This window comes from Somniosus microcephalus, chromosome 17 (genome assembly GCF_052327205.1).
Source record: "Somniosus microcephalus isolate GS21.2 chromosome 17, FLI_Smic_1.0, whole genome shotgun sequence".
Taxonomy (NCBI): Eukaryota; Metazoa; Chordata; class Chondrichthyes; order Squaliformes; family Somniosidae; genus Somniosus; species Somniosus microcephalus.
The window spans coordinates 36,370,906-36,383,132 of record NC_141003.1 but is presented as its reverse complement, the minus strand read 5'-3'; the positions used below and the strand labels follow the sequence as shown (position 1 = coordinate 36,383,132).

At 40.3% G+C, this 12,227-nt stretch overlaps 1 protein-coding gene across 1 annotated transcript in view; it reads right to left on the bottom strand.

The window, feature by feature from the left end:
- Positions 1-12,227, bottom strand: part of LOC147105636 (uncharacterized) — a 308,669-nt gene that overhangs the window by 77,368 nt on the left and 219,074 nt on the right. The window contains exons 108-110 of the mRNA XM_086010932.1: positions 11,234-11,296; positions 8,027-8,089; positions 7,697-7,756 (exon numbers count right to left, since the gene is read on the bottom strand). Coding sequence (XP_085867058.1) covers positions 7,697-7,756; positions 8,027-8,089; positions 11,234-11,296 — 186 coding nt within the window. The remainder of the gene's footprint in view (positions 1-7,696; positions 7,757-8,026; positions 8,090-11,233; positions 11,297-12,227) is intronic.

Genomic DNA, 12,227 nt, shown 5'->3' with positions numbered 1-12,227 from the left:
AACGTGGCCAGAAATCCTTCCACCACTTCATACAGTTCCCGAAAGGGAAGAGTGTGAGGATATGTACGACGATGACCTGTTGCGCAATGCACCTCCTTGGACCCTCAGTCGCAGTTGCGAGGGGGCAAATCATGCAATTGTTAAATTTTTCATTTTATTGACATGTAAAATGTTGGCCCAGTAATTCCCTTCCAAACGCACGAGTACGGTCGGGGTACTTACGCGTCTGTCCGGAGGAAATGCCGGTTTTCAGCATGCACAGCGCATGCGGGGAAAACCGGCATTTCCTGTCCTCTGAACGAAGGGGTTCAGAGGCAGAACGCGTGCGACTGTACAGGCAGCGCGTGCGCAGTAAAATTCGCCGCTTTCATTCATGCTTTCAGGGAGGGCAAGTCCCTACAACTTACACATGAAAAAAGCATGAGTACAGTTGCTCCAGAGGCTGCGGTTGTTTGGGAAAGGGATAAAGGTATTTTAAGAAATGCTGAGGTAAGTTTTAAAGTTTATTTTTGTTTTTTAAAACGGATTTTCAGTACTGTAGGTAGAAGGATCAATTGTGGCTATGTGAATTGAATTTGCTGTGTTTATTAAATGTGAAAATGACTCCAACATTTTTAAGAAAGAAACTTTTCATCAGTAATATATTCTTTTAAGTAATTATGTATGTATGTCTGTATATATTCCTTTGCGTGTATGTATATATTCCTTTACTTATGTGTATGAATGTATGTATTTAATTATGACTTTCAGAGAAAGTAACTTATTGGAAAATCATAATTAAAAACATACATTCATACACATAAGTAAAGGAATATAAAACATACATACATATACGTAAAGGAATATATGCGGACATACATACATAATTACTTATTACTGATGAAAAGTTTCTTTCTTAAAAGTGTTGGAAATATTACATTACTCATTTTAGAACACTCATTCTCACATTCAATTCACACAGCCACAATTGCTCCTTCTACCTACCGTACTGAAAACCCGTTTAAAAAAAAAAAATTAAACTTTAAAACTAACCTCAGCATTTCTTAAAATAACCTTCCTCACTTTCCCAAACAAAAATATTGCCTTTCAGAAGCTCCACGATAAAATATATCTTCCTCCGCAGCCTTGGAACAACTTTACACATGCTTTTTTCAAGTGTAACATGTAAGGACTTACCCTCACTGAATCCATGAATGAAATCGACGAAGTTCACTGCGCACGCGCTGCCTGTGCAGTCGCACGCGCTGTGCCTCTGAACCCCTTCGTTCAGAGGACCGGAAATGCCGGTGTTCTCCGCATGCACGGTGTTTCCTGAACGCCGGCATTTCATCCGGCCAGATGCGTGAGTACCCAGACCATACTCACGCATTTGGACCCGAATTACTGGGCCATTAATGACTTGGACTTGGGTGTACAGGGCACAACTTCAAAATTTGCAGATAACACAAAACTTGGAAATATAGTCAACAGTAAGGAGGATAGTGATAGACTTAAAGAGCACATAGACAGGCTGGTGGAATGGGCAGACACCTGGCAGATGAAATTTAATGCAGCCAAGTGCGAAGTGATACATTTTGGTAGGTAGAATGAGGAGCGACAATGTAAACTGAAGGCTACAATTCTAAAGGGTGTGCATGAACTGAGAGACCTGGGGGTTGTATGAAAGGCTGATATTTAGAGATATTTAGTAGACAAGAATCATATATGTATAACTGCAAGTGTAGCCATTGACCAAATAATATTACCCATAATGTAGCTGCAGACAGTCAAAAGCAGTTTTGACTAAGGTTTGATAACAAACAGCCACAGACTGCGAGTGAAGGTTAAATCATTAAATAAAATATTACAATGCTGTATAGAACTTAGAATTTGCTTAAAAAATCTAATTGCAACAAGGTTTAAAGGATAATTAGTATAAGGACATAAAATGAGAGAGTCAATGAAGATAAGGTATTTATCTGGTAGTTTAAAGTGAGATAGTTTGAATAGCTCAAGACTACTGAAACAGCGTTGATAAGGGCCCTTGGTATAAAGGCCTTGTACCAGGGAAGCTAGAAATGAAAGAGATAAAGTAAATTCCAATGGGGTGAAAAACTATAAACAAGATAACACTGAACATGGTAAAGTTGGTGGAAAAATACTGGAAAGGCGGGATGCTACCTTAGTCTGAGTGACAATGGTATTTTGGCTATTAGAACCAATTTAAAAAAGGTGATTTTATTAAAGGCCACATACGGATACTGGCCAAACGAACAGTTGATAAGAAAAGTGTAAAGTCTGTGGGTTGTGCAGTTAATAAATACACAGACTTCAGAAGTAACAAACAAAACAGGTCTTTACTATTCGAAGGTCCGGGCGAATCTGCCCCAGCAATCCTGCTACAACACTTATATACTGGTGTGGTCACTATCGGTATTACAGTATACAGAAGCCAAACAAATAGTGCCACACCTAAAGTAGTTCCCTTAAAGGTGAACGGTTACATTCAATAGTTCCCTTAAAGATAGACGGGTACATACACTACAAAAAGGGTTAAAACCTCGATACTCAAAGGATAACTTTACACAGACGTACTGCGAGAACAAAGGAACAGACTTAAGACAACCTCATCTGTGTCTGAGAGGTTCCAGAGACAAAGGGTTGCGAGCTACTCGTTAAAACTATCGCCTATTATGAAGTATTAATTACGCTGTAAGCTTAATAAATCTTGATCTATTGCTCAAACATACTGGCTGCTGCCTATTGGTGTCTTGTCCAAGAACTCAGAGTTCATTAAGATCATACAAATTGGCATCCCAGATGGGATAAGACAAAACGGCTAGTATTGTGTAATAGATCAGAACTCGAAAGTAGCTTCCTGATCAGCTGCTGCTCTTGAGGAGGGGTAAACCCCATGGGGAGTGGGGAGTGCCCGTGAATTGCGCGCCGATAGTTATTGATGTTAGTGGTCTGTTAGGAAAATCACCAAATGGTTAGTAAAAGTTGTGTTAATGCATATAAGAGTAAGTTAGACAGAGGCGCCTGTGCAGAGGAAGTGCAGGTATTATTGACGGAACGTTTAATCAAAGGAGACAGAGTCCTCTTTGAAAAAGTGATAAACTTTATTCCGGAAAGTCTGTCTCAGAAAAAACACGAGTTAAGAGAAAAACATAGCCAGGTGGTTAATCATAAAGTGCAGGAGAGAGAGGGAGAGAAAAAGAAGGAAAAAGATCTAATTTGCAGGCTAACCAATCTGAAAACTCAGCAAAGAAAGGGAAAAAACATGGATTTGGAAAGCCAGGAAAAGCTGCTGAGACACCGATGTAAAAAAGGAAAAAAAAAGTGAAATTTAAAATTTACCGACATGGAAGTTATTAACATCTGTGCCGAAACAAATAAAACAGAAGATTTGCTGAGTGAAAGGAACCTTAAAAAATGCTGGAATTTCAGTTTGTGCGAAAGTGTGTGTTAAAGTGTGAAAGTTTTCCTGACTATGAATGTTTAAGAAGTTACAGTATTTCTTTTGTCTAAAAGTCTGTCTTTAATAGAAAGATTCTGTTTTAGCTCCACCCACTTCTCTGTGTTAAAAGCATTTAAAACTTTTGTCTTGTCTTGGATTTTGGAAGTTTTAAGAATGTGCGAATAAGATTGTGCCCCAAGAATTGAAATAAAATCTTTGAACTACAATTTTAGTTAAGCTGGTGTGTAAAAACTGAGAAGAACAACAAAAAGTTTGTTTAACAAAAGTTCAGTTTCAGGCTAAGATTTAACCTTGGAGTCACGGTTGCTATGGTGAAATTTTCCAAAGCAGTTTGATTTGATTTGTTTAAATGTGAAAAACAAATTTTTCTCCAGTTGTATTCAATGTTTTTACAGTATTTTGGAAAGGCGTTGTTTTGTTTTATCTGTTCTGTTCATGTTTAGTTAAAGTGTGAAAACACAACTGTCTTTTTAGATCTGGAAAGGTTTTTTTAATTTACGTGAAGTGAGGCAATTGCGTGCGCCTGACAATGTTTTGCTCCACTTTCTTAAAAACCTGCCAAGTAGTTAACCCTTTCCACTGACAGCTGTTTAAGTTCACCAAGCAAAAACTTTAGTATGAAATTTAAAGATCTTGGACATTATTAAATTTAAGTTTCTTAATTTTAAGTTAAAATTTCCCCACAGTGACAGAAGGAAAATTATGATTTGATAAAAGAACCCCTTGGGCTCTTAAGCAGAGTCACAATGGATTCTCTTCTTTCTTTTGTTATATGAAAATTACCTTGTAAACTAATTGCAACACTTCTGTCTCTGATGTTAAAGCACTGTGTAAGACACCTAGCCTGAGAATCACTAATTTCTGAAATTGGAAATGGAAGATAAAGTGATAGAAATGAAATTGAACATTGACAAAACCTGTCAGTTCAACAGTACTGCTGTTTGGATTTTGGGATAATTTTGAAATAACAAAATGGACTTTTGGGAAAATAAAAGATTGTCTAAAATAATGATAAATAAAAAGTGTTAATAACTTGGACCAAGTGAGAATGTTTGATCTATGTTTTCAATCTTAAATATTGTATTGGACAGTAAAGTTCCTCCAGGGCTCATGAATGAGATATGAATGATAATTAATGGGATGTGTAAAATGGAGAGAGGAAGTTTTTGAGGGTGTGAGATAGAAACAGGAGAATTACATCACCAATTGGGAATATTCCAAACTTTCTAGTGAAAGTCAGGAAAGTGTAGTTAGGAATAGTAAATTGATAGCTTTCTCTTGGAGACATTTGTGTCCCTGCCTATAATGAACTATTTAAGAAAACTGAATTTGATAGCCTGGCCACTACCCAAGACATCAGAACCATGTGGTGGAAGATGAACAAAGACCTCCAGACAATCTTTTGATAGGATCATCTGAAAGCCCGAGAAGGCTTGTATCGGATGGCATGGAGATACTAATTTGAGTGTGCAAATGTGACTTGTTACGTTTGAAGCAATTACCATCCACAAATGCGTGGTGAATCTGCACTGAAGAACGGGTCTCAGACATGCTCAGTTACTTGACAACAGCAAGACATGAAATAGTTAATGTGGCCCAGGAGAGTGAGACAACTTTTAAAGCATTGACACATACTCCATCAAGAAACTATCTAGAGTTAAATACACTGGTACCCGTTAGAGGGATTGAAATTGAAGTTGAAGTGGAGAGTTACATGGAATTTGGATTGGGACAATTGAGGGCCAAGGAGAAATCATGTTTAGCAAGAATTATCCACAAGATTGATACAAGTAAAAGAGAGATCTGGGGAATCTTTTAAGTCCATGATTTGTTGATTAGATGTTAAACTGTAATGTCGCTTGAAATAATTATAAACTGTGACTGTAATAATTGTGTTTTGTATGTAACAGAGCATGAGAAAAACCAGTCCGAATCCAGTATGAGGTGGTTTTGGTGGTGCCTCCTGTGTCACTAATAACGCAACTACCATGCTTTACGGGTCTAACAGGACCAGTCCCAACAATCAACAGGTTTTACTCAATATCAAAACCTATGCTCAAGTGAAACTGACAGTAAATGAGATACTTAATTATGAGCTGCACAATTATGTGGCACAATTCGGATACAACATTCCTCTGTTGTCTAAGGGTTTCAGTGAGCTCGTGATGTGACTGAACTCCTCCCTAAAGCAATTTTATGTATTGGAGCAAGACAACTCGAGAATAGAACTTGTAATTGACAGCATAGGGGACAACTCACACTGGTGGGATATTAGGCTTAATATATCAGCATGCCCTTAGGTTCGTATTATTTCACACACTCTGGTAGTTCTCCAACTTATAATGATAGTGTATTTGATTTATGTATACCCCATGTAGTAAGACTTTGATACATAAGCCAATTGTGCACTCATGTGTATGACTAACCAGCACGAAGAAATTAGTTGAGCACACCGAAAGAGAAGATCAGAAGCAACATAGAGGAGACCCCAGGCAGGGGGTAACAACAGGAAAGACAGAAGAAACAGAGGATACCCCATGTCGGGCGGAATTGGAACACTGGAACAGTGAATTGAATTTAAGTAAGGGGTCAGATCAGGGCCATTACTGCCAGATCGTGTGATGCAGCAATAGGAGCAGCTGGCGGAGGAGAAAGATAGACTGGGATGCACTAGAAGGCAAGACATATCAGCACGGCCGACATGATGGTTGGGGAGACCCCGGGGTGTCCCTCAGCCATAAGGATAGGCGGTCGGCCCCTGTGAGTGTCACAGGCAGCACCCAGGCCTATAATGAAAAGGGGGGTAAAACCTCACTTGAGAAGCGCTCCGTTCCCCTCAATTAGAGGACTCCAATTTGCAGCAACGCTAGTCAGAGAATAGATTGAAGTAGTCGAGGAATCAATGTTTAAAACATTTCATCCTCGAGGATTGGCAGAAGAACCAAAGGCGACATGAGGAGAAACTTTTTTATGCAGCGAGTGGTTATGATCTGGAATGCACTGCCAGAAAGGGTGGTGGAGGCAAATTCAATCGTGGCTTTCAACAGGGAATGGGATAAGTATCTGAAGGAAAAACATTGGCAGAGCTACAGGGAAAGGGCAGGGGAGTGGAACTAGATGAAGTGCTGCTGCAGAGACACGGCATGGGCTCGACGGGCTGAATGGTCTCCTTCTGTGCTGTAACCAATCTATCATTCTATCACTCTATGATGTTACGTTCACTAAGACAGGACTGGCTGATTTTAAAGGCCCTCATTTAAGGAAGATGTATGAATTAACGTTCACATTGAAATAAGACGTAACGAGCTTCATTCAATATTTAAGCCATTAACTATTGTCCTACAGCAGGAATGGACTAAGTGACTAGAAGAGCAAAGGAATGGAATTTCACCGACAAGGAGCTGAAGTTGGAAAAGAACACTTGTATCTAAGGCCTTGATATTGGGCCAGTAATTCCGGTCCCAACGCGTGAGTACGGACGGTGTACTCATGCGTGGGCCCGTTGGAAGTGCCGGATTTCAGCATGCACAGCGCATGCGCGGGAAACCGGCATTTCCTCTCCATCGAACTAAGGGGTTAAGAAGTCCAACGCGTGCGCGCAGGACTCTGCGCGCAAGCGTTGAACTTCCTTCATTTTGACAGGTTTGCACGTGTGCAAGGGCCTGGATTTTTTAGAAATGAAAAAGGAGGCGTAAGGAGTGGATTCTTGAAGGTAAGTGGTCTATTATTTAAAATTATTACATTTTTTCCACAGCTTCATTGTTTTTAAGGACTTTACAGTAAGGTAAGTTTATTTTTAGACCCGATTTCGTAAAAAATTATTTTTTTCAAAAATTTTGTTAATTGTTTTAAATAGTTTTTAAAAGTTATTTATGGTTTATTTAATTATTGGGATGTTTTTTAAAATTTTAATTAAAGTTAAACTAGTCTTTTGGGTGCCCGTGCTTTTCATGAGTTTGACAGTCTTTACTATCAAACTCATGAATGAGTTTCCCCTCCCCTGATTGGCTGCAGAGTGCTCACCTGATCCCAGCCGGCACATCGCACTGACTACACCGCTGGATCAGGCAAGCACATCGCGCCGACATCTGAACCGGGCCAGTGACAGGAAATGCAAGCAGGCCCGAGCTTCAGATGTCAGCGCGCAGGGTGAGTGCAGATCGGCGGCTTGCATGCGCGGCAAGCACCCGATCCTAATTTCTGGCCCATGATATATTGAAAGAAGCAATCACTCACCAGTTGTGGAGCCAGTGATAGAGCCAGTTGTAATTGGTATCTCTGTTGTCGTTGTTCCCTCTGAAAAATATTAAAGACTTTCAAAACCACAAAACTCCAAGACAGTTCCTAAACTACTCCAGTCGAGATTCACCGTGAGATGATGTGATTTGTGTTGGGTAAAAATATGCTAAAAATGAAATGTAGATACACATCGCATCCCTTAATCAGAATAAGCCAATTATGTAGAAGAACAAAGTAATGGCTTTTCACTGACAAGGAGGTAAATCTGAAAGAGCACAGTTGTGTTAAAAGGCTTGCTAATGTTTATTGAAAGAAGACATCACTCACCTGTTGTGGAACTGGCAGTAGACCCAGTTGTGGTGGTTGTCCCTGCTGTTGTAGTTGTTTCTGCTGAAGAAAAACAAAAGCATTCACAACTACAGGTATTACATCTAACTTGAACTGGGACAGCATTGGGCGAGTTTCAACATGAATCAGCAATTAATGCACAAATTAAAGGAGAGTGTGCAAAAACGTTTTGAAATCAACACTACCGGTGCCATATCAGACTGTGTCCAGCTTCAATATTAGTTGTGTATTTCATCTGAATAACTGACAGGCTCTCCCGCAAGTGAGTGTTATTTGGTAAACTCGAATTTGGGACACTTAATCCACTCAGCATATCTTGGTCTAAGATTGCACTGACATTTAGTATACAGAGGGTACATTGAAAACATAAAATTGACTTCGGCCAGAATGTAAGTTTCATGGAACAGTTTGGCCCAGTGGTAATGGCATGAAATGGTTCATCTTCGAGGCACAAAGAAGGGGCCAGTCATCAAAGTCTGCAGTTCTTGGAGAACACATTGATACTGGACAATGAAAGCTTTGACTCATGATTAACTCTGAAAAGGACATTGACATTGAACTGTGAGGCCTTGAATCATGATTGGTTTCGACGGGAAAAATTAACATCTGGACAATGCTCTGAGTTTAACTGAAACAATGGGGGTCACGATCGACCTCCTGACATGAATGGAAGGTACACAAGTCCCAAGCAGACAATCAGCCAACCACCCATCAACAGTAATAGAAATCATTGAATATGATTTATTACAGAAAGTGGGAGAGGAGATAAAGACTTATCTTCGATCTCACAACTCTGTACACCTCCGGTGATTGACTTACAGGTTGACGAGGTGTGAATATCAGACAGATCAGCAAACCGACAAACAGAACTGGTTGGGGGAGGCCCAGCATGGGGCCTGGTGAATAAAAGAACTATAAGAAGGACCACACCCACAGCTCACTCTCTCTCTCTCGAAATCTCTCTCTCTGGGAAGCTCTCTCTGGGAAGCTCTCTCCCTCAGAAGCTAGCTCTGACTACAGCAACTGCCAGGTGTAACAAGGAAGGAAAGACGGTCATCTCCAGTACCCAGCCTGCAATCGATGTCGGCCACGACCAGCCGGACGGGTGATTGTAAGTATCAGTTGACTCTACAAGGGGTTTGCGCTGTGTAGGCAGCTGCAGTCAGATAAAGGAGGATGGGGACAGGTCATATCTGAACCACGCCTACAATCCACAATGGTAACGAACGGCCGTATCATGATAGTAAGATTCAGCCAAATCTCAACACGTTTTTGTCTGTGTTTTGTTGGTTTTAATAAGCTAACAGTTTTGGGTTGAACCTAAACCTTTGTGTCATCTACCATTTTGTTCCTGTAAAACCCAGAGGCAAAGAACCCTTGTAAGGACGAGGAAACCAAACACCTTACAGAAATTAATACTATCATTCACAAAATGAGTATCAGTTTGAGATGAAGATGCAACAACATTGTGGAGTCCCACAGCTCTTGCTCTCAGTTATTCAACAGTTGAATACTGCAGTCCCATCTGGAGCGATTCCCTGTATATCAAGATACTTCAAGCAGAACTGAAGGAAGCTCATCACCGTATTACTAACTGCCCACGACAAGCCATATTGTGCTGATACTTACAGCATCATAAATTCAGTTGCATGATCTCATTATCCTTTTGGGACATGTCCTGCTCACTAAGACAGGACACGCTGATTTTAAAGGCCTACATTTAAGGAAGATTGGTGTTCAAATGTGCCTATCGAAACAGGTCGTAGCGAACTTAATTCAATATTTAAGCCATTAACTATTGTCCTACAGCAGGAATGGACCAAGTTGCTAGAAGAGCAAAGGAATGGATTTTCACTGATAAGGAGCTGAAGTTGAAAAAGAACACTTGTATCTAAGGCCTTGATATTATATATTGATAGAAGCCATCACTCACCAGTTTTGGAGGAGGTGGTCGAGCCAATTGTAGTTGGTGTCTCTGTTGTAGTTGTTGCTTCTGAAAAATATTAAAGACATTGAAAACCACAAGACTCCAAGTCAGTTCCCAAACTACTCCAGTCGAGATTCACCATGAGATGATGTGATTTGTGTTGGCTAAAAATATGCTAAAAATGAAATGTAGATACACATTGCATCCCTCATAAAGAATGGGCCTATTACCTTGAGGAACAAAGTAATGGGTTTTCACTGTCAGGGAGGTAAATCTGAAAGAGCACAGTTGTGTTAAAAGACTTGCTAATGTTTATTGAAAGAAGACATCACTCACCTGTTCTGGAACTGGCAGTAGGCCCAGTTGTGGTGGTTGTCCCTGCTGTTGTAATTGTTTTTGCTGAAGAAAAACAAAACCATTCACAACTATTACGTCCAACTTGAACTGGGACAGCATTGAGAGAGTTTCAACATGAATCAGCATTTACTGCACAAATTAAAAGAGCTTGCAAAAGCGTTTTAAAACCAACACTACCGGTGACAAATCAGACTGTGTCCAGCCTTAATATTAGTTGTGTCTTCCATCTGTGTCACTGACAAACTCTCCATCAAGTGAGTGACATTTGGGAAGCTCGACTTTGGGTCACTAAATCCATTCAGCATATCTTGGTCTAAGAGTGCACTGACATTTAGTATACAGAGGGTACATCGAAAGAAAAAGAGACTTAGGCAGGAAAATAATACTAACCTTCACAAAACAAGTATGACAGTTTGAGATGGAGATACAACAGCATTGAAGAGCCCCACAGCTCTTGCTCTCAATTAGTCAACAGCTGAACACTACAGCCCCATCTGGAGCGATTCCCTACATATCAAGATACTTGATGCAGGACTCAATGAAGCTCATCACCGTATTACGAACTGGCCACGGCAAACTCTATTGTGCTGCTACATTCTGCATGATAATTTCAGTTGCATGATCTCATTATCTTTTTGGGACATGTTCCGTTGACTAAGACAGGACAGGCTGATTTTAAAGGCCTACATTTAAGGAAGATTGGTGTTCAAATGTGCCAATTGAAACAGCTCGCAACGAGCTTTATTCAATATTTAAGCTACTAACTATTGTCCTACAGCAGGAATGGATTAAGTTGCTCGAAGAGCAAAGGAATTGACTTTCACTGACAAGGAGGTAAATCTGAAAGTGCACATTTGTGTTAAAAGGCTTGCTAATGTTTATTGAAAGAATACAGCACTCACCTGTTGTGGAACTGGCAGTAGACCCAGTTGTGGTAGTCGTCCCTGCTGTTGTAGTTGTTTCTGCTGAAGAAAAGCAAAAGCATTCACAACTATTACATCCAACTTGAACTGGGACAGCATTGAGAGAGTTTCAACATGAATCAGCAGTTACTGCACAATGTTACGGCTTCAACTGGGGTATTTTGCCCAATTCTGGGCACCGCACTTTAAGAAGGATGTGACAGCCTTAGAGATGGTGCAGAAAAGATATACAAGAATAGTTCGAAGAGTGAGAGGCTTCAGTTATGAGGAGACACTGAAAGAGCTAGGGTGGTTCTCCTTAGAACAGAGAAGTTTGAGAGGAGATTTTATAGTTGTTCAAAATCATGAGGGATCTCAATAGAGTAGATAGGGAGAAACTGTTCCTATTGGCGGAAGAGTTGAGAACCAGAGAACACAGACTTATGGTGATTGGCAGAAAAACCAAAGGTGACATGAGGAAAAAGTTTATTACGCAGCAAGTGATTATGATCTGGAATGCACTCCCAGAAAGGGTGGTGGAGGCAGATTCAATTGTGGCTTTCAACGAGGAATCAGATAAGTACCTGAAGGATAAAACTTTGCCAGGGCTACGGGGAAAGGGCAGGGGAGTGGAACTAGATGAAGTTCTGTTGTAGAGATCCAGCATGGGCTCGATGGGCCGAATGGCCTCCTTCTGTGCTGTGACCATTCTATCATTCTATGATTCGATGATGTTCTGTTCACGAATAAAGGACTGGCTGATTTTAAAGGTCCTCATTTAAGGAAGATGTGTGATTTAACGTTCCTATTGAAATTAGTCGTAACAATCTTTATTCAATATTTAAGCCATTATCTATTGCCCTACTGCAGGAATGGTCTGAGTCGCAAGAAGAGCAAATGATTGGAATTTCTCTGACAAGGAGCTGAAGTTGAAAAAAAATACTTGTATCCAAGGCCTTGATATTATATATTGAAAGAAGCCATCACTCACCAG